Here is a 23,689-nt window from a genome sequence, read left to right on the forward strand (position 1 = left end):
GGCCTGCAAATCGCAAGCTCAGTGAAAGCTCATTAAGTAGGAGCCATGGCTGCTTCTGTTGTGCATCTTCGAGAAGTACCTATTGAAAATATCTGTGAAACAGTAACTTGGTCTTCCGTGCATATGTTTACATCACATTGCAGTCTTGATAGCATCTCAAAGACTGACAGTAAATTTGGACAATTGGTTTTGCAAAGTCTGGTCTTGCAGTAGGCCACTCTGCTCGATGAAGACTAGGTTTGTTTACTAAGTAAATGCTCCGCTGCAGCCCTCTGCTTCAAACTCCCCACATGTAATGGCTAATTTAGCCTGCTTATCGATTTAAAAAAAAAAAAAAAAAGCAAGTTTGCTTATCGTTTTCTGTAGATAACAGGATGAATTATCCATGGAATACCTTCCCATCTCCCTAGAGAGGAGACTACATAGGTAGATTAGCTCCGGTATGGACTAAGGAGAATCAAAAGGCAATTGCATGCAGGAATTCCCACACATGCACAATAGAGCTGAAAGCTCTACAGCTTGGGGAGATGAATCTGTTCAGTGCTGCCAGATGACATCACCCCATGTGTAATGGCTAATTCTTCCTGCTGTCTGTGGAAAGCATTGTTTATAGTAAGCAAACTTGTGTATTGCTGCTGCTCTCTTGTGGCCAGAAAAGAGATCTCAATACTGTCATTGCAGCCTGTTGCCATTGCTGCTGTTGACTATCCTAAAAGAGAGGTTTGTACTCTGCTTTTAGGGGTAGATTTTAAAAGAAGCGCGATCAGCCTACTTTTGCTTGCGCATCAGACTCAAGCAAAAGTACGCTGGATTTTAGTAGATACGCGCGGAGCCGCGCGTATCCACTAAAATCCTGGATCGGCGCGCGCAAGGCTATCGATTTTGTATAGCCTGCGCGCGCCGAGCCGCGCTGCCTCCCCCCGTTCCCTCCAAGGCCGCGCCGAAATCGGAGCGGCCTCGGAGGGAACTTTCCTTTGCCCTCCCCTCACCTTCCCCTCCCTTCCCCTACCTAACCCACCCACCCGGCCCTATCTACACCCCCCCTTACCTTTGTCGGGGGATTTACGCCTCCCGGAGGGAGACGTAAATCCCCGCGCGCCAGCGGGCCTGCTGCGCGCCGGGCCGCGACCTGGGGGCGGGTACGGAGGGCGCGGCCACGCCCCCGGGCCGTAGCCACGCCCCGTACCCGCCCCCAAAACGCTGCCGACATGCCCCCGGAACGCCGCGACGACCGGGCCCGCCCCCGACACGCCCCCGACACGCCCCCCTCCGAGAACCCCGGGACTTACGTGAGTCCCGGGGCTCTGCGCGCGCCGGGAGGCCTATGTAAAATAGGCTTCCCGGCGCGCAGGGCCCTGCTCGCCTAAATCCGCCCGGTTTTGGGCGGATTTAGGCGAGCAGGGCTCTGAAAATCTACCCCTTAGTGAATACTGTTTTTTCCTTTGTGTGTTTTGTTTTTGGATGATTTATATTTAGAAGTGTGTTTTGAGTATACTGTTTTATGTATATATTAAAAGCAGACGTTATTCTATTAACTTCTTTTTGTGATCTCAAGTGTATGCATTTTTCCACAATCTTTTTTCTACTGTTCAGTTTATTTTTTTCTGTTCCAAATTTGCTTAATTTATAAACTAAAATTTTAGTTATATTCCATTATTATTTTTAAATTTCATATTCTCCTTTATTTTCCCCTGGTTTTTTCCTTTTCCCTTCCCATGTCTGGAGGTGTGTAACCCCCACCCCAGACAATATGCCTGGCCAGTTCAGGTACCTTCACAAGTCCAAAGACTGCAGGGGTTTTGCCTCCAATACTATTCCTTAGTGCTGCTCTGTATCTGGTAGGGATTCTCTGCAATAATGGTATTCATCTTCCCTCTCTGGTCTGAGCACGCATAGCTCACATGAACTCTGCTGGCTTGCTACAGGATGAGCAGTGTACACAGATTGTATTAATTTTGCATTTAAAGCCAGATTGAAGTTTTGGACAACAGTAGGAGGGAAAAAGTGCACAAAACCTGCAAGTCAGTTCACATGCACATGTTTTGAAATAGCACATCTTTTGCCTAAGGATTTAATTTCCTGAAGATTCTGGAAAGGAAAAAATGCCATTGAAAAGAATTGTGCAAGCAAAAAGGTGTGCAAAATTGTGGTTGAACATGCCTGAAAGTGCAAAGTTTTGGAGTCTAGCAAAAGTTACACTCTGTTTTTTTGGTTTACATGCCTTTTTCTAAGGACGTTTTCCCTTCCAGTTGGTAGGCTGATGTGTAGGCTGCATGCACTTTGCTTGCCCAGTCTTTAAAACTAGCCAAGGATATATCTCTTACAGAATTCCTGAACTGAACAAATGCCTAAATATTTATAAATAACTAGTTCAGAGCATTTTCTCTTCTGCTGCAAAAGTAGTTTTTAGGGCAGTGTGAAGGGGAGAGGAGCCAGTGATACTTGGCCTGGCCCATAGTGGATTTACTTCTTTGCCTGATTATCCTGTACACTGCTGTTTTACAGCAGTAAGGCATGCCAGATTTTGAATGTGGTTTAAATATATTTTAAGCACAATGTGAACAAGTTCAAGTTAAAATCGATTTTTTTTTCTCTGACTATCATGTAATATAAATCCTTAGACAAAAAGTATGCTAAATTACTACAGAATTTTGAAAAATCTGCCAAAAAATTTTCTTTCTGCAGAATCTACCCATAAACTGCCACCAAAAACCGGGGGGGCAACTTTGAGTTGAAAGCATGGCAAGACTGGTTAGTGGTGTTTTGTTTTGTTTTGTTTTGTTTTTTTTTTGTTTTTTTTTTTTTTTTATTTCTTTATTTATGATTTTCCATAAATACAAACTTATCACGTTTGCATACAAGAAAAGACGTAGATAGAACATAGAAATAATTATACAATTATTTTTAAACATTTCAATGTCATTTCATCTATACCACTAATCATATCAAACAACATGGAGAGCAATGTTTAGTGAACAAAAATTCCAAAGGGGAGTTTCCTTAAAAATGTAATTAACCATAATACATAAACCTGTATATATATCTGTCTGTTGTTTACCTTAATTGGTCACAGGGGACGACGTTGGGATCTGCTCCTGAGCCAAGAAATTTTTTAATTGTTCAGGTATAAAGAAGATATATAGGTCTTCCTGTTTTTTAATTACACATTTACATGGAAAGCGTAAAGTAAATGTATATCCCTTAGAAATAACTTCTTGACGGAACGTTAGAAAAGCTTTCCGTCTAACCTGAGTAGACACAGCTAAGTCTGGATAAATTTTTACTGCACTTTCTAGAAATTTTATGGGGTATTTATTGAAATACTTTTTCATAATTAAATTTATCTCTTCCAATGAAGAGAACGTAACCAACAAAGTCCCCAGTTCAATAATTTGTGCTGAAGAATCTTCTAAAAAATTTGTTAGATTCCCTTGAAACATCTCAGCTCTATTATCAACTTGCCTTGGTTTTGGTAGGAAGTAACAATTTTGTACTACTGGAGAGTCACTAAGAGTGTATCCGAGTGCTTCTATCAGAAATTTTTTTACGGTAATTAATGGAGCTTCCCCTACAAGCCTGGGGAAGTTAAGAAATCTTAAATTACTGCGCTTGGCATTATTCTCCAGTGACTCCATTCGCCTTGTTAGTATGTCCCTATCTTTAACCACAAGGGTATTAAACTCCTGAATCTTCTTCTGATTTTCTTCTAAATTTTTGATTCTTTCAGCAGAGTCTTTAATTTGTTTTTGTGTGTGTAAATAATCTCTTTGACTACCAGAACTTAGAGACTCTACTTTTTCTTCTAAACTTTTCATATTCGAAAGCATACCCGCCATCATCACCCAAAGCGTGTCCAATGTTACCACCTCCGGTTTAACCAGTGGTATAGATGATGTTATTTTTGCTGAACGATCTTTTATATCTGTAGAGCTAGATTCCCCTAGCTCTACTATTCCCTCCACTAGGGGCAGCTTATTAGTATTGAGGGCATCATCTCCTCTTGATTCTAGTTGGTGGGTTGAAATATTTCCCACACTAGAGTCATAGGTGATGTTATTTGAGGAGGACCCTTCTAAATACTCCTCACTGGTCCTCCGGGCTGGTGGAAGCCCCAAATTTGGGCTCAAAGAGGCCTCCTCTGCCAGGCTAGGCTGCTCTCCCTGAACAACCAGCACATCAGACTCATTGTTGCCTCTACTTTTTAATACAGGGGAGGCCAAAAAAAGAGTTATCTCTTGTTGTATGGGTGACGGTAGAGGAAGGGCTGGAAATATCCTCACCCTCCCCTTTCTTTTGGGAGGCATATTTACGAAAATTCAACCCCAAATTGCAAGAATATCCCTATTTTAGGTCTCTTTATGTAATCTATGCCACTAAACACAGAGGATGTTATCATGTAAAAAACAACATAACTTTCTATAAGATAACTTTTATATATGAGAGAGTTCAGGAAAAAATTTTCTTACTTAAAGTCCAGGCGATTTAGGCGATTCCCGGCGAAGCCCGGCAAAGCCTTTCCGGCGTGCGCCCCTTACGCGCGCGCGGCTTAAGCAGCGCGCCGGCGGCAGCTGCGCGCCGCGGCTTGCCAGATCTTATAGGCCCCTTCCGGGTTCCACCTCGGGTCCGCCCTTTGACGTCACTCTCCCAGCAGCCGGAGTTCACCATCGGGGAAGGCAGCAAACTCACCCCCCGGACTCAAAACAGCTGCAGCACAGGTAGGGTAGATGTTTTCCAGGTCTCTGCTCTCAAAAAAGGAGGATTAAGTCAGCGTTCTTATAGGCCCCTTCCGGGTTCCACCTCGGGTCCGCCCTTTGACGTCACTCTCCCAGCAGCCGGAGTTCACCGTCGGGGAAGGCAGCAAACTCACCCCCCGGACTCAAAACAGCTGCAGCACAGGTAGGGTAGATGTTTTCCAGGTCTCTGCTCTCAAAAAAGGAGGATTAAGTCAGCGTTCTTATAGGCCACTTCCGGGTTCCACCTCGGGTCCGCCCTTTGACGTCACTCTCCCAGCAGCCGGAGTTCACCGTCAGGGAAGGCAGCAAACTCACCCCCCGGACTCAAAACAGCTGCAGCACAGGTAGGGTAGATGTTTTCCAGGTCTCTGCTCTCAAAAAAGGAGGATTAAGTCAGCGTTCTTATAGGCCACTTCCGGGTTCCACCTCGGGTCCGCCCTTTGACGTCACTCTCCCAGCAGCCGGAGTTCACCGTCGGGGAAGGCAGCAAACTCACCCCCCGGACTCAAAACAGCTGCAGCACAGGTAGGGTAGATGTTTTCCAGGTCTCTGCTCTCAAAAAAGGAGGATTAAGTCAGCGTTCTTATAGGCCACTTCCGGGTTCCACCTCGGGTCCGCCCTTTGACGTCACTCTCCCAGCAGCCGGAGTTCACCGTCGGGGAAGGCAGCAAACTCACCCCCCGGACTCAAAACAGCTGCAGCACAGGTAGGGTAGATGTTTTCCAGGTCTCTGCTCTCGTGGTGTTTTTACCTAAGCAAAATGTGGGTATAATTCAGTGTTCCCTATACGTACAAGGATCAGTCCAGAGAAGTGGGTTGTGTATCCCTACCAGCAGGTGGAGTCAGAGAACAAGTAGAACTTTGGGCACTGCTACTTAACGAGAGTGCCACCTGCAGTCCCTCAGTTTTTCCTCTGACTCCAGCAGTGGAAGACAGGCACCTGCAGGCTTAGTTAATTTTTCAGTTTAGTTAGATTTTTTTCCTCCGGGTTTTTTTTCTTCAGGATTGCTTCCTGAGGTGTTAGGCACCTTCGTGGGCCATCCCTCAGTCGAAGCCGGACGTCTGGGGGGTTGGTTACCGCCGTCTGGGTTTCGTCTGTCACCACTCGGGGTGTGAAGACCAGGGGCTCCTGGTTACTCACCTCCGTGGCTGCTCCCCTAAAGTTGCTCCTTCAACCCTCTCTGCTCTACAGGACTCAGTAAAGTTTTTAAAAAATTTTTAAAAAAAAGTAAAACTGAGCGAGACTTCCTCTGTGGTTTCGAGCTGAGGTAAGGAGTCGGGTTGGGACAGCCAGCCTTGCAGGCACTCCGGAGTGTTTGGCAGCCCTTCGGCCCCCTTTCCCTCTACTCCCGGGGCTCCGGGTTGCTCTGAAGGGACGGGGTAAGTGTTTTCTTCGCCAGCCAGTTTTTGGCGCGGCTCACCGTGCTCGGCAGCACGACCCATTGCAATGGACCTGTCGGCATTTTTTTCTTTTTTTTCCGTTCCTCCCCTCAGCTCCTGGGCCGTGTGGCTGCATGTTTTTTTCAAGGAGCCCTCGCTTTCTCTCCGCACTCTGTCAGGCGTGTGGGGACGAAGGCAGAATTTAGTTTTGTTTTTCCCCTCCCAGGGATGGAGAGTTCGTCGGGCCCTGAGCCCTTCTCCCGGGACGGGGGGGGTCTTCATGCCGAAGCTCAAGGGAGGAGGGTTCCCCTCCAGTCTTAGCCCTTGTGGCGGCGGACAGCGCTGGGGGACTGGGTGAACCGGCTCCTCAGGATCCCATTCCAGCAGAAGGAGACCCGGAGGGGTTTTCGCCGGAGTTTGTCTTGTTAATGCACCAGGCTTTCCTGGCCAGAAAGCAGGCGGGCTTCAGGAGGCAAATTCAGTTAGTGGGTCTTTCCGAGCCGCCGTTCAAGAAGGGTCGACTCAAGGAACAGCAGGCCCACGGGGGAAGTGATGGGCCCAGGGGCCGCAGACCCCTCCCCCACCCTCCGGAGTTCCGTATCCGGTTCCTGAGCTTGGGGACCCTGATCAAGATGCTGCAGATGATGATGATTTGCCACCCACAGAAGGGGATGATCCCAGCATGGTCTGCCTTTTTAAGCGGGAGGAACTATGACCCCTTATTCCCCAGGTGTTGGAAGTTCTGGAGCTTAAGATCTCTCAGGAAGAATCAGATAGTGATGAGGTTAATCCGGTTCTTGACAGAATACGGGGGCCCACTTCATCCTTTCCACTGCCTAAAAAGGTTCGCAAGTGGTGACCCGCGAGTGGGACGCACCAGACGTGGGGCTCAAGGTGGGCAGAGCTATGGCCAAGCTCTATCCTCTTTCAACAGATGTCTTGGATCTTCTGAAAATTCCGAAGGTGGATGCAGGCGACAACTCAACCCGGGAGAGTGGGAACTGTCTTCCAAAGCATGGAACCGCATTTGTGCCAGATGGGGGGGTCCCACAGTTGGATCTGATGGCAACGCGGGAGAATGCGAAGACAGAACGCTTCTTCAGCCGTCAAAAAGAACAAGGCTCAGTCGGTCTCAACGCTCTGGTGTGCCCCTGGCCGACGGGGATTCTGTTGTATGCCTTTCCCCCTGGCCTCTCATCGGTCGGCTTCTCTGTCGCATAGAACTCCACCCCGGAAGGATGTGCTAGTGGCTCCAGAGTGGCCACGCCACCCATGGTTCGTGGATTTGATTCGCTTGACCCTAGAGGGTCCTTTGCAGCTGGCTTATCTACTGCATCTACTTCTTCAAGGTCCCATCTTTTCGAATCGGGAGGATCGCTTCTCTCTCGTGGCTTGGCTTTTGAGAGGCGACGTTTACGATTGAGTGGTTATTCTGAACAAGTTATTTCCACTCTATGGCAAGCAAGACGTCCTTCCACTTCCCTGGCCTATCTGAGGGTATGGAGGCTCTTTGAGACCTGGTGTCATCAGCGCTCTTGCAATCCTTTAAGGGTTGAGGTCTCTCTGGTACTGGATTTTCTGCAACAGGGGCTCAAGAAGGGCTTGGTGTTCAATTCTCTTCGGGTCCAGGTAGTGGCCTTGGGAGCCTTGTGGGGAAAGTTTGCTGGTGGTTCGCTTGCAGCACACCCTGACATTGTTGGATTTCTGAAGGGGATCAAACATTTACGACCTCCCGTCCGTGCGGTGTGTCCAGATTGGAGTTTAAATCTTGTATTGCGTGTGCTCTGTAGTGCTCCTTTCGAACCTCTACACACCGCTTCCCTGAAAGATCTAACCTTGAAGATGGTGTTCTTGGCCATTTGCTCGACGCGTTGGATTTCTGAATTACAGGCCCTGTCATGCCGTGACCCTTTTTTGCGGATTCACGATGATAGGGTGACGTTACGCACTGTTCTTTCCTTTGTTCCTAATGTGGTTTTGGCCTTTCATGTTAATCAGACAGTGGAGCTTCCAGGGTTCCAGGGGGTCGCTTCAGGACAAGGATCTTCTTCTTTTGGATGTGTGTCTGGTCTTATTGCGTTATCTAAAGGTTACCAATGACTTCAGAAGCTCCGATCATTTGTTCATTCTTTTTGAGGGTGCAAAGAAAAGGGACAAGGCATCTAAAGCGACCATTTCTCGATGGATTAAAGAGACTATTACTTCAGCATACTTGGTCCGCGGCTGCCAAGTGCCTTTGGGTCTCCGAGCTCATTCCACCAAGGCTCAGGCTACTTCCTGGGCGGAGTGTCAGTTGCTATCACCTCAGGAGATCTGCCGGGCAGTGGTGTGGTCCTCTTTGCACACATTTACCAAGCATTATCGCTTGGATGTTAAGGCCTCTGATGAGGCGTCCTTCGGTGCAAGTGTTCTACACATGGGTCTTTCAGGTTCCTGCCCAGTGTAGGGTGGCTTGGGTACATCCCACTTCTCTGGACTGATCCTTGTACGTATAGGGAAAAGAAAATTGGTTCTTACCTGATAATTTTCGTTCCTCTAGTACCAAGGATCAGTCCAGAGGACCACCACTTACTTCAGTTACCGAAAGACTGTGTTGGCTACAATTTGCCTAATTTTTCTTAGAGCTCCTTTTTTCCAGATTACAATTGTTGGAGCAGTTTTTTTCTAACGGTTTATTTACTCATGTTGTTTCCTTGGGGCGAAGTGGGGGGCAGTGGTTTTTGGTCACCCCTTCGCCCGTTAGTTTTGGTTGTTTGGCTTGGGTACAGGTCAATACTGAGAGACTGCAGGTGGCACTCTCGTTATGTAGCAGTGCCCAAAGTTCTAATTGTTCTCTGACTCCACCTGCTGGTAGGGATACACAACCCACTTCTCTGGATTGATCCGTGGTACTATAGGAACAAAAATTAGCAGGTAAGAACCAATTTTCTTTTTCCCAACCAGCTTTCCTTCAGACCTAAATCAGTTGATTCCACAGAAAAGTCACCACTACCTCGTGGACAAATCCAGACCAGTAACTGGGCTGTGCTCAGCACTTTGCAGCAACAAGAGACATCACCAGTAGCTCTTTAAACATGCAGGAACTTCTTTCTAAGAGCGTGAACACTACTCTTCCTAGCTGCAGCATGAGCCCTTTAGTGTGGTAATTAATGAGTAGTATTCATGACATGGATAACTGAGCCTTGCTTTGTTTGGCACACACAGCAACTTCCTCATCTTTCCTCTCATGTGCTTTCCCCTTTGAGTTTTTCTAGTCTCTGACTTGTCCCCAGGCTGAATGAGACAGGAAGAGCATGCAATGAGCATTAGAAGTGACTGGTTCTGAGTGTTGGGAGTAGTAACAGTGGAGGATTTTGTCAGCCGAGGTAACTAACCGAGCCGGCTGTCTGTATCATATAGACTTCTCCATTTTCCTGCACTTGTACCTAGAGGGAACTGTCCATTGTGGCAAGTTCATGTGTGTCTCTCCCCCCCCTCTCTCCCTTTTGTTTTAAAATTTGGAAGAGAGATTGGTGGGGCTTTCGCTGCTTCCCTGGTATGGTAGGAAATAATCCTCTAATTAGGATCTACTCTCCCAATGATAATGCAATATCATCTTGCACCAAGGATGAGTCTCCAGAGTTGTGTGCCCAGGAGTGAAGGGGTTAGGATGACCATTGCAGTTGGTGATTTAGCCATTAGGAATGTAGATAGCAGAGTGGCTGATGTGCATGAGGATTGTTTGGTAACTTGCCTGATGTGAAGGCGGCGGATCTTGCGCATCATCTTGATAAGATTTTAGAGTTCTGGGGAAGAGCCAGCTATCATGGTACTTGTGGAACCAGCAACATAGGATTGTGAGAGAGGATTCTGGAAGCCAAATTTAGGCTCTTACTGATCGATTTTAAAAGCCCTATGCATGTCAGCTGGGAGATGTGCGTGACTCAGCCTGATGGGGGCGCCGCATGTATTTTAAACCAGCCCGAGTACGTGCATAAAACTTTTTCCACACCAAAAGGGGTGGGGCATTGGCGTGGTCTGGGTAGGACATGGGTGGGCCAGAACTACACCATGAAGTCTGATCGCAAGTGTTTACATGCACAAGCGCGCACCGAGGTCCCCTACTGCGTAACTTTACTTCTGCTACGAATTGCATGTAAGTCGTGTAACAAAAGAAAACTAGCAGGGGGTTTAGGAAGTTCTCTCCTTTACTGAGCTGAACTGGAAACAAACTGGGGAAACAGGTAATTGAATCGGCATGCGTAGCTACTAAAATTCCCCACACTTGCACGTTTTAGTCGCCATATGCATGCAGATGCATGCATCAATATAAAATCATGTGCAGATGTATGTGTATATTGCCAATTTTATAATGTGCATGTGTACACGCTTATATGCGCATAGGTTATAAAATCGGCACGTCCATGTGCACACAAATGCGTCTGCGTGCAAGTCTTAAAATTAACCTCTTTGGTAGAAAGTTGAAATCTAGAACCACATGGGTAGCATTTTCGGAAATGCTCCCAATTCTACATGCAGGGATCAGTGGCAAGCAGAGCTCTGTAGTCTCAATGCATGAATAAGGTGATGGTGCAAGGAAGAAGGCTTCAGATTTGATAGGAACTGGACAGCATTTTGGGGAAGGGGGAGCCTTTTCCAAAAGGATGAGCTTCACCTTAACCAGACTGGAACCAAAAAGGAGGCAGAGCAGCTTTTAAACTTTGATCATGGAGGAAAACAAACAGTTGCTCAGAAGTGCATAGTTCATACTAGGGATGTGCAGATGGAAAAAATGTGTTGCTATTCGGTATTCATTTCGCCAGGACCCAAATCCGATGCATCCGTTTCATAGGGGGAACCCAATTTGTCCATTAGTTGCATTCGGTATTCGTTTTCCATTAAAGTTGGAAAAACAAAAAAAAACTCAATCCCAACCCTTTAAATTAAATGAACTATAACCCCCCACCCTCCTGACCCCCCCCAAGACTTGCCAAAAGTCCCTGGTGGTCCAGCGGGGGTCCTGGAGCGATCTCCTGCACTCGGGCCGTCAGCTGCCAGTACTCAAAATGGCGCCGATAGCCTTTGCCCTTACTATATCACAGGGGCTACCAGTGCCATTGGTCGGCCCCTGTCACATGGTAGGAGCAATGGACGGCTGGCGCCATCTTGTGCTCCTACCATGTGACGGGGCCGACCAATGGCACCGGTAGCCCCTGTGACGTAGTAAGGTCAAAGGCTATCGGCACCATTTTGAATACTGGGCATCCGACGGCCTGAGTGCAGGAGATCGCTCCAGGACCCCCGCTGAACCACCAGGGACTTTTGGCAAGTCTTGGGGAGATCAGAAGGGTGGGGGTTTTAGTTAGTTTTTTTTTAAATTTGCTCCTTAAGACGCACAACACATTTGGTAATGATATGTTGCATTCGTGGGGGTTTGCCATGCGTTTCGCGGACCCACAAATGCAACAAAAAGGGACCTATCCATTGCGGATTGCGCATACTTTAAAAACAAATGCACATCCCTAGTTCATACTGAGGTATCTCCAGAAGATACTGGCATAATGGGAAAGTTAAAATGTTCCTATAACTAAAAAAACATATGTTGAATTGACTATATGCAAATTCCAGAAGTCTAAAAAATTAAAATGGAGAGTTGAAATATATAGCACTGAACTGACATATTAGCCATCTCATAGACCTGGTGGAAGGATGATAACAAATGGGGCTGTGTGATACCAGGGTACAAATTATATCAGAATGATAGGCCAGGTCAAATTGGTGGTCATGTGGTGCTATTTGTTAAGGATGGTGTAGAATCAAACAGGATAAAAGTCCTGCAGGAGACAAAATGCGCTGTGGAATCTGTATAGATTGAAATTCCATGTGTAGTGGGAGAGGGATACTATTGTTTGCTAGGCCAGAATGAAAGGACAGATAGTTAAATGCTAACGGAAATTAGGAAAGTTTAACAAATTAGGCTACACAGTAGTATTAGGAGATTTTAATTACCCCATTATTGACTGGGGTAATGGCTCCTCAAGACATGCTAAGGAGGTTAAGTTTCTTGATGCCATAAATGACTGATTCATGGAGCAGCTGGTCCCAGAACCATCGAGAGAGCAGACAATTCTAGATCTAATCATTGCTGCAACACAGGACCTGGTGCAAGAGGTAATGGTAGTGGGGCCACTTGGCAATAGTGAGGATAATGTAATCACATTTAATATAGTCACTGAAGGGAGGACATTAGGGAAAACTACAGCAGCAGCGAAGTTGCTTAACTGTAACATGTGTTCTCCAAGGATAGCTGGATACATAGTCCTCACAATCTTACCTGCCTCCCCTAGAAGTTGCTATCCTGCATGCTCGCCACGGAAGCGGAAACTACTACACATACTCAGTAGAACAATTTTAGAAGGGTAGAGAGATCATCGGCTGGTGTTAACCATGTGTAAGAACTATGTATCCTGCTGACTTTTGAGAGTAGCTGTTATTAGGGAAGCAACTTTGCTTTAGCCACATAGAAACCTTTTAAAATTATCCTCCTTATGGGTAAAATAGGAGAGACACTTAGAAACCAGACGAGCAGAAACTCCTACAGGACCAGGAAACTTTCATAGACTAGTGGAAGGGCACTTCTCAGGCTTTAGAAATGATACGGCTCACATGAGTGGCAGTCCTAACGAGGAGCTCCCACCCACAAAGAGAGAGGAGGACATGGAAATTCAAGCTTTTGTTAATATTATGTGCATGAGACACAAACACAGTAACAAAGGAGGGATTTATATACTCCTGTCCAAAGTGAAATATCTTCCAGCTGTTAATCATTTAGAATACGCCCTGGGCGTCATTCTCATCTTTCCCGACCATGAAATGCTTGTGCTTTGACTATTCATTTGCTGTTTATGGTTGTGTGGACCAACACCTGTTTAGCAGCTTTTCTTTTTCATGCTTTGTTCATCCTTTTACAGCAGTGGAAATGGAGTAGAATGGATCTCTACATCCTGCGGGGCCAATGCAATGCAGTGCGCTCAGCCGAGCGCGCTGTTTAACCCGCTGTCGGACGCAGGTTAAATAGGCGCTAATCCACCCCCTAATGCAATAGGGGGATACAAGCCTTTTAAGATACAAGCCTTTAGGACTACTTATTACCTTGATAGCTATTCCTAGGTAATCTGTTGGTTTTCTTTTTCAAGAATTACTCTTATTCTCTGCTTAGAGCTTGACAGTGTGGCGTTGTTGAAAGGCAGAGCTGCGGACCTGGAGCTCTTCAGTTCTTTCAGCCATTCACTACCTGTCATTGTGCAAGTCATCAAACCGAGATAAGTGAAGTTGTGACATTAGGAATTAACTTACACACTTAGTAACATAGTAAATGACAGCTGAAAAAGAACAGGTCGGGCCATCCAATCTGCCAAGTGGCAATTCTTCCACTTTGGGTAGGTGAACATATACGGTATGCCTCCATACTCAACCCAGCACTAGCTCCCCACCCCTATGTCCTTAACTTGAACTTTCAGCTCTTTTTTTTTTTTTTTTTTTTACTGCTGCCCTCTGTATCAGTCCAAAGAATTCCCAGAATCTGTTAAAATACCACCTCCATTTCAGGCCTCGTTATCACCTGATTCTTATAAAATCAGCACTAAATCCAATTCTTAGGGTCCCCTTCAAGTTTTCTAATAATTCACAAACTACCAAAACTAACAAGCCATTATTCAAAGCGTCCAACCTCCCTCTGCTCATGGACGTTTGAGTTTTAGTTACGGTCATTTTATACAGGTCATCCCAGTGATTTCTTGGTAGCCTGATGCAGTCTTGCCACTTTTGTTTGGGTCGTAACCGTTGCTGTGTGCAAGTTACCCTAATGCCTTCTTGCAAGCATAGGGTTGCAGCTTCTTGATCTGTTCAGGTTACCTCGCTGCTTATTTGGAAGCCCGTTATAGTCATACCACTGCTGTAAGGGCCATAACTGGGATGCCACTAGGTCCTGCTTCCTCGAGCTGTTCTCTTTTTTGCAAGTAAAGATCCTCTGTCTTTATCCCCCAGATCTTTCTGAAGTCCATTAGCATTTTAGCTTCCTCCACCCATTCTGGAAGGGCATTCCAGGAATGCACCACTCTTCCCATGGAAAAAAAAATTTTTCCCAGTGTTCCTGAGTCTCTACACGTTTCATATCATGACCCCTTGTTCTTCCTTTCCATTCAAAAAGTTTACTTTGTGTGTGTTCAGGTATTTATCATGAATCTCCATACCATAGCACTGTGTATGTTCATTGAAGGTGCTAATTACAAGTAATAAATATTAGGGATTTTAAGTACAACTGAAGATTTTTGAGGAATGAATTACATTATTAACAGTGTAATTTTTGTGGTTCTGTAGCAACATGACCCCTTTATATACCAATAGGTAGAACTTTTTTCCTATACCGCAGTGGTTTTAAAATCTGTTCTCAGGCAGTCCCAAAAGATCTGGTTTTGAAGATAACCAGAATATGTAAATGAACTTTTTTTTTTACCGCATTCTTGCAGATATATCTGTTGAATATTCATTGTGGATATCTTGAAAATCAGAATACTTGGGGACTATTTGAGGACTGGATTTAAAAACTACTTTTTTTTTTAATGATAAAGTGGGCACAGGAAAAGAAAGGTTTACATTTCTTGTAAAATGTTAGTCAACTGAGGGAACTGCAGTACTCTGATCTTTATGAAGTGTATGTGCTTATCAAACTGTATTTTGTAAAGCAGGGCTTCTCAACCCGGTCCTCAGGACTCACCCAGCCAGTCAGGTTTTCAGAATATGCACAATGGATATGCATGAGATATAATTGCATACAATGGAGGAGGTGCATGCAAATTTCTCCCATGCACAATCATTGCGGATATCCTGAAAAACCTGACTGGGTGGGTGTATCCCAATAACTGGGCTGATAACCCTTGCTATAAAAGCTTTTTAAGAGAGAAAACATTATAATATGTGTTTCTCAAATATGAAAGTGAATGTTAGCAGCCAAGCTTCAAACTGTTTCAAGTCAAATTATAGTATTAATGGAAAATGGCTGCATTAGTTTATCTGCATTAGGATGCTTGTAAACAAATAATTGATTTCACCAGCATACAACTGTTCCATTTTGGAGGGGATTGAGGTTTTATGATACAATTCTTGAGACGCAGAATGTAGAACTAGTTTTGTTTTACTGTAAACTGGGGTGAAGGCTAATTGCTAAACCTCGGTATATAAAAAAAAAAACTCCAAATAAATAAATAAATCTCTTGTCCAGGGCTGACAGAGCTAAAACATCCCATGCTTAAGTCCAAAAAGGGAAGATGAACCTGGCCTAATGCAGCACTAAGGGTAAATTTATTTGTGATTTATATTCCTCCTTTCAGGATTACATGAAGGTGTTTCCTACTATCCCGCGAGGGTTTGTAACCTAGGTTAGTACCTGGGGCAGCGGAGGGTGAAGTGATTTGCCCAAGGTCACAAGGAGCGGCAGCAAGAATTGAACCCTATTCTTCCTGGTTCATAGCCCACTGCTCTAACCACTTCCAAGTCTCTAACCACTCTTCCACTCTCATTAGAGACTTGGAAGCTGGCAAGAGTACTTGCATCTTTCTAGATTGCCTTCTGAGATAGGAAATTAATAAATTATGCTTTTATGTTCATATTTAGGAAATATAATCTAAATTAGGTTTTGAGAAAAAAGCATAAGTATTCCTTCAAGGATGTATCTTTATTTATTTATAGAAGCTTATTCCTCATCCAGTTGCCAAACATCTGTTCCCGGCGGTAATCAGTCTAACATACACAATATAAAATGTAACCATGCCTGGAGATAGAGAGGCAGTGTTCAGCTTTAGTCAGCCGGGTTGCTTAGTGTCAGGTGCTCTGTACTTTCATGTGGAAGGTTCCTGTTTATTTTCTAGGTCTTCCATGCCCTGGGGCTGGGGACACTGTGAAGGGTGGGAAGAAAGAGTCAAGGTCATCAATCTCATGGGTTCCAGAAGACGCTCTGGTATATGGCTCCTATGCTCAAGATGGTTGCCGCAACGAGCAGACTAAGAACAGTAGGTCTGTTACAATAATGGAAAATTCCCATGCTAGTTGTGAATGAAGGCTTGCAGTGCCAGATCCCAGCTCTGCTTCCTGTTGAACTGGAAATAAAATGAGAAAGAAGCCTGTCCCAGACCAAAAAGAAAAAAAGGTTCCCTCTTATTTGAACCCAGTAGGAATGGTGTGCATTAGGTTTAATTATTTTGGCTAATTGTCACATTTGCAATGCATACTATTCTAAGACTTGTGTATTTTAAAATGTATTTATGTGCAGAGGGTTGAAGAAGAGACGCTGGTTAAAAACAGCAGTGCCTGCAAAGATTACCTCATTGAAGCTATGAAGTATCACTTGCTTCCAAATGACCAGAGGACTTTAATGAAAAGCAAACGAACTAGACAGAGGACACCTGTAAGCCTTCCAAAAGTAAGAGCCATGTTTTCAAGTGTGTAGTTCCCCCTTTCTGAATACATATGCTGGGTATGCTGAACAGAATGGTTGTAAGACTGTTACTTCCCTAGCAGATCATGACATTGGGTAGTAAATCATGTGAAAGATGCTTCTTATGTTCACAAACCAGGTGAAAATTAATATAAGGTAGTGTGTGCCTCTCTTTCTTCATATACAGTAGCTCCCACATTCTGCATGGAAACTTTCAGGAGCGATCTGGGTGGGGGTAGGGGGGCTTTGTTAATTATTTGGAGATGCAGGATAGGTTAGTGGGTATTAAGGGGGTTTTTTTGTTTTGTTTTTTTTAAATTAAAGAATGGTTGGGGAAGTGGCAATGTATTGCCTCGGTGAGAGAGGGGTAGATTCGAGCTATGGCCCAGGCTGTTAATGATTGTTATATTTTTTATGCATTTGTACTTGTGCTATCTTATTTATGATGTAAATTGTTATTTATGTTGTATTATTTCCATGCTTTGTGAACTGCTTTATGTTGGACTATGTCTAAGGAAGATGGTATACAAATATGACAGCATATCAAATGCTCATATTGCTTATCAAAACACTAGTTCAAACCACCATAAAGCCCATATAGATGCAAGGACTTATATTTATCAAGCATGGTATTATATTAGGGGTTCTAATTCTAAGTGTTTATAAATCACAAATTTAGGTGTTTATTTTTCAGGCAATTAGGTGTATTTGGAGGGTAGTGAAAATAGGTGTTTATCCATGTTTTTGAATCTCGACAGCCCCTCTAAAGACATGTTTAGGTTGAATCAATTTTATAATATTGCCCTTAATCATATAATGGAACAGGTAATCAAATATCTAAACTTTTGTTTATTCAGTTATTACACTGTAATTGCTGGACCACAATAACATATATTACTTCAAATGGATTTTGATATGAGTAAAAGACAAGTACCAGTCTACATTGCAACAGTTGTCATTGTTCCATTGTAATGTCTTGCAATATAAGGGTATAATTAGATGCACCGAGACCTTTGGTGGATACATAGTGTCAACAACACTACTTGCAGATTTGTTGATATGTATTTTATAAAATATTTTTTCCATTGACATTGCTGAACTCTTTTTATAATGAGATATTTACATGATTACTTTTGTAATAAGTGGTACAGTGATATGTGTTTCTAGGGCCTAGGGTTTCAAGGGCTTTTGTTTGTAACCGAAAATCAAAAGCCCCAATCATAATGCTGATTTTTGTAAGATTGAAATGCTATCAGTTATTTCTGTTTATGGGATACAGAGGTGCCTGGATATAAATCCTTAACACATCAAAAGATCCATAATACAAAATTTAGTGCTTACATCATGCAGATTGGAAAAAAAAAAAATAAAGTTTTATTCTTACATATAAGACACTAAAATCAAATCTTTGTCAAGTTACAGACCAAAGGCTTTGATGGTAGTGGGAAGGGAGGGGTGGAAAAGGAATTGAATTCAGACAACAACCAACTCAGGCCCTGACTTTTTACGGTCTGAGGTACTGAAACGCAGATATAAGCACAGGACTGCTTCTAAGGCCCAGTCCATAAGCAAAGCATGTTAAGCAGCACTGTCTGAATTTTCAAGAAAGCTCATTACCCAGTAAAAATGTTTCCAACAGTAAATTTTTATGGGTATCATAAGGCATAGGGATAAATGCACAGAGAAACATGGGGGTAATCTGCACGGTGTGGCATAAGAAGCTTGCTGGGCAGACTGGATGAACCATTTGGACCTTTTCTGCCGTCATTACTATATTAAAGTGAACTTGTATATATCACCGTACAAATTACAAAAAGCCTTGTAACAGGTAGAACTGAACGGGGGCTTTTTTATGAGTTAGAGGAGTTGAACATAAATACACAGACACAGAGCTAACACAAGCTTTCCCATAATAATAATGAGCACTAGCTACTTGGTGTAAAATGTTTGTGTGTATTTGCAAAGTATAATAATAAAAGCAAATCAGTCACTTATAATAATAATTGTTAGAGCAAATCAGAAAAACAGGTTATACAAGCACAATGAGCAGAGTAAATAATCTTCCCCAACTATCAGGGATGTGTGTGTGTGTATATATATATATATCTACACATACACAAATGGCCTAGCAATAATTGGTCACTTTTCTGGACGAGTATCCACTGGTGACTCTCCAGACGGTGACTCGGCAAGCATTGTCTCTGTGGGTGGAATGCAATGGTACTGGTGATTCCTTTGCTTTGTCAAAATGGGCATGCTGATCTGGTCAGAACTCTGCTCTCGGGTTAGGGTCGGCACATACGCTGTATAGTTTTCTTTGTTTCCCAGCTCATCTTGAAGTATTGCCAGCCAAACTGATAAGAAAAACTATTACATGTCTCAGCACTACTCTGATGGTAGTTTTCTTGTCTTATCAGTATTTCCTGTTTCACCATTTTGTACATCATTCTCTCTCACATGTGGGATTACTTGCCTTTCACATTCTCTAACCCTAACATATTCCACTGGATGCCCAGAATGATAACAAAATCAGCATTAGTATCATTAGTTTCATAAAAATAAAAACATTCATATATCTAGCAAAGACTACTATAAAACTAATACCAAGATAGATAAGAATGTGAGTGCCCCAAAAGCAGTCTTGTATCCATAGGGCCTATAAATCCTGTGTGCAGTGTATACTGTATCTATAAACGAAATCTGGGCTGATGCCAAATGTTTTCCAGTCCTCGGCTCCCCTTTAGCAAACAGAGCTTCTAGTACTACTACTCACCGAGCACCAAGGACAAGATTTTTAACTGCCTAATTGCCAGCTAGTTTGCTTTTACATCTAAGTGGAGGTCTTATTCTCTGACTAGGTCATGCCTCCATCTTGCATTTTGTATTTCTCTGTTTATGACCTTGAAGTTTTCAGGCTGCTTTCTATCAGACTAGGACAGTGATGGCCAACCTTTTGCGCTCAGTGTGTCAAAATTCATAAAAAAAACCGAGCATAACTCGGGTGGTGTGTTACTGCTAGGAAAATCCATAATTTTGTGATATTTGTAGTTCTAATATTAATAACAAAAAGTTATAATTTTAATATATGTTCTGTATTTATTAATAAAGCAAAAACAAATAATTATTTACCTTACCTGCTTAGTGACATTTTTGTTGCTGAATTTCATTGGCTAAATCTTCAATTAAAACACTCTCTCCCCCTCCACCACCCCCCCCCCCCCCCCCCCAAACTCTTACTCCCCTGGATTTTCTCATACACACTCACCACTCCCGCTCCATCCTCCAGGCATGCACACATTCATTCTCACACACACAGACCCCCAGGCAGGCACCCATGCATTCACACACATTCACCCCCATGCAGAGTCCCATTCATACACATGCACACACTAAAGGCAGACCCCCCTCTTTTTTGCCAGCAACCTCAGAACCTCTCTCATTCCTCTGCTGCCACTGTCATTGCTGCCGCATGGCTATTGGGGAGATGCCGATTGGGCTTCAGTGTCAGTAGGAGCATTCTGCTGCCGCCTCTGTGCAGGCCCCGTGGGCTTCCATTTTCTCCATGCTGATCTCATACATTGTGAGATCCGCATAGAGAAAGTGCTATTCTTGCACATTCCCAAAGATTACATGTGCCAATCACTAAAAAGTAATTTATTTTGTTTTTTTACCTTTGCTGTCTGATCTTCATTTTCTACTTGGTTGGTCACAGGCTTTTTTTTCCCACCTTCCCTTTCTTATTTTTTCCCACCTTCCCTTTCTTATTTTTTTTGCCAATTCCTTTTATATTGTCTTTTTTCTGTTTCTTTTCTCTCCTTCTTCCCTCAAACACACAGGTTCTCATTCACACATGCATTTCTCTCTCTCACACACACACAGGCTCTCACTGTCACATGCTCTCTCTCATACAATCATTCATACACACAGTCTCTCACTGGCACATGCTGTCTGACTCACACACACAGGCTCTCTCTCACTCCCACATGCTGTCTTGCTCAAGCACATGCCGTCTCTGCAAACATTCAGGTCCTCTCTCTCACACACAATCTCTCAACTCATCTCATACACGCACACACACACCCTCTACAGACCCTCAGCCTCTCTCTCACCTCTGGGCCTTCTCTTCGCGGGTCGTCGCAGGATGGGCTCTGCGGCAGCCCTGCTACCAGGCCTCTTCTTCTTCTTCTCGGGCTGCTGCGACTTGGGATTCGCGGCTGCCCGTAAACGCAAGCGCTGCTCCTCTTCTGCATGCGCCGATGCTTCACCTCCTTCCAGCCCACGTGGCTCCGGCAATGTTTGCTTCCGGGGCCGCACAGGCAGGAAGGATGAGGAGCATCAGCGCGTTTAAACGTGATCTTTTTCTTCGGGCCGCGGCCCTGCCTATCTGCCTGTCGCTGCACCCGGGGGCATTGGGGGGGTGGAGGGGTCCGGAGGGTGGGGGGATACTAAAAAACTAGTTTTAAAGGCTCGGCGCAGCTGATTAAAAAAAAAAAATTCCCGATAGTCCACGAAACGCTGCGCGTGCCAGCAAAAAGTCTTGGCGTGTCACCTCTGGCACGCATGTCATAGGTTAGCCATCACTGGACTAGGAGAAGGGAGGGCTGTCTAACTGCCTAGGGTCCTGTGATTTGTTATTTTATGCTTTCAGCATTGCACATGCATATAAGCAGTACTGTGTTTCCATTATCTTTTCTGGCAGAATATTAAGTACTTTCCAAACAAACTATGTGCTGACCTTGTACTATAATAATGAAGTACCGGCATAAATTGTTCTTTCTCTCTAATATCCTCTTTCACCATTTTATAACATGCTTCACCTTCACTTTTTTGCCATTACTAACTTCTGATCATGCTTTCACACCAAATGGGGCCTACTGTCACTTCCGTGTACGTGTAGATAACTTCATGTCCACCATGCTAATACAGGTGTACCAAAAATTGTACTTATCTATCCTCATGTAATAACATTGTGTACTCCAACTGATATATATATATCAGTTGGAGTACAGATAACTGTCTACTGCAAGATCAAGATCAAAAACACTGTCTCCATTGAGATATATATATATATATATATATATATAAGTTGGTGTACATAATGTTATTAATTGAGGATATAGATATCCTATAGATATATAGATAGATATAATCTCCAAAATTCATTTGTTGCTGTTCTTGGAGTTCATTCTTGTTAGTTTGTTTTATTATTATTATTTTGAACATTTTCTAATAGAAACATAAAATGTGACAGCAGGAAAAGACCATATGGCTTACCTAGTCTGTCCACCCACATGAACTACTTATCTTTACAATCTCTACCACTCCCTCAGGGATCCTCTGTGCTTATCCCATGCTTTATTGATTTCAGATAATATCTTTGTCTCCACCATCTCCACAGGGAACCTGTTCCATGCATCCTCTAGCCTTCTCTGTAAAGGCATATTTCCTAAGATTATTCTTGAGACTATCCACTTTCACCCTCATCCCATTACCCCTCTTTCTAGTGCCTCCTTGCCATTGAAAGAAGCCTGCCTCCTATCTCAATCATATCTCCCCATCCTGCCTTTTCTTTAGGGAATGCATGTTTAGATCTTTAAGACTGTACCCATATGCTTTAGAACAACAACCACTGATCATTTTAGTTGTCACCGCTCCCCCTCAGTTGTATTCCTTTTTCTGCAGTCTCTTATTGTTTATTAACACTAAACTTAATCCTTATCTTTTCAGCTGTTACTATAGAAATCATAGGGCTTGGTTTTCCATTTTCCTTTATTTACTTTCCTAACAAAAATATTAGTTGCTCTTTTGCCCACTGCTCTATTACTTCCCTTAGATTTTGCCACCCAGCTTGAGATTTCAATTACCCCAATATTGACTGGGTAATTGTATCATTGGTACATGCTAGAGATCTAAAGTTCCTGGATGGAATAAATGACATTTTTATGGAGCAATTGGTTCAGGAAACCGACAAAAGAGGGAGAATTTTAGATCTAATTCTCGGTGGAGAACAGGATTTGGTGAGAGAGGTAATAGTGGTGGGGCCGCTTGGCAATAGTGATCATAATATGATTAAATTTGAATTAATGACTGGAAGGGGGACGGTGTGCAAATCCACGGCTCATGCTAAACTTTCAAAAGGGAAACTTTGATAAAATAAGAAAAATTGTTAGAAAAAAACTGAAAGGAGAAGCTACAAATGTAAAATGTGTGCAAGAGGCGTGGTCATTGTTAAAAAAATAAATAAAAAAATAAAAAATACCACCCTAGAAGCACAGTCCAGATGTATTCCACACATTAAAAAAAGGTGGAAAGAAGGCAAAACAATTACCAGCATGGTTAAAAGGGGAGGTGAAAGAAGCTATTTTAGCCAAAGGATCTTCATTCAAAAATTGGAAGAAGGATCCAACAGAAGAAAATAGGATAATGCATAAGCGTTGGCAAGTTAAATGTAAGACATTGATAAGACAGGCTAAGAGAGAATTTGAAAAGAAGTTGGCCGAAGAGTCAAAATCTCACAGTAAAATCTTTCTTAAATATATCCGAAGCAGAAAGCCTGTGAGGGAGTCAGTTGGACCGTTAGATGATCGAGGAGTTAAAGGGGCACTTAGAAAAGATAAGGCCATCGCGGAAAGATTAAATGATTTCTTTGCTTCGGTGTTTCTGAAGAGGATGTTGGCTAGGTACCCATACCGGAGAAGGTTTGCTTGGGTAATGATTCAGATTGACTGAATCAAATCACGGTGAACCTAGAAGATGTGGTAGACCTGATTGACAAACTGAAGAGTAGTAAATCACCTGGACTGGATGGTATACACCCCAGAGTTCTGAAGGAACTAAAAAATGAAATTTCAGACCTATTAGTAAAAATTTGTAACCTATCATTAAAATCATCCATTGTACCTGAAGACTGGAAGATAGCTAATGTAACCCCAATATATAAAAAGGGCTCCAGGGGTGATCCGGGAAACTACAGACCGGTTAGCCTGACTTCAGTGCCAGGAAAAATAGTGGAAAGTGTTCTAAACATCAAAATCACAGAACATATAGAAAGACATGGTTTAATGAAACAAAGTCAGCATGACTTTACCCAAGGCAAGTCTTGCCT

At 43.5% G+C, this 23,689-nt stretch overlaps 1 protein-coding gene across 6 annotated transcripts in view; it reads left to right on the top strand.

Moving 5' to 3' along the window:
* KLHL2 (kelch like family member 2) overlaps positions 1-23,689 on the top strand; it is a 334,713-nt gene that overhangs the window by 259,465 nt on the left and 51,559 nt on the right. For all 6 annotated transcript variants that reach the window (XM_029571086.1, XM_029571005.1, XM_029571313.1 and 3 more), the window contains one exon: positions 16,420-16,569. In XM_029571086.1, the coding sequence (XP_029426946.1) occupies positions 16,420-16,569 (150 nt within the window). The remainder of the gene's footprint in view (positions 1-16,419; positions 16,570-23,689) is intronic.

This window comes from Rhinatrema bivittatum, chromosome 1 (genome assembly GCF_901001135.1).
Source record: "Rhinatrema bivittatum chromosome 1, aRhiBiv1.1, whole genome shotgun sequence".
Taxonomy (NCBI): Eukaryota; Metazoa; Chordata; class Amphibia; order Gymnophiona; family Rhinatrematidae; genus Rhinatrema; species Rhinatrema bivittatum.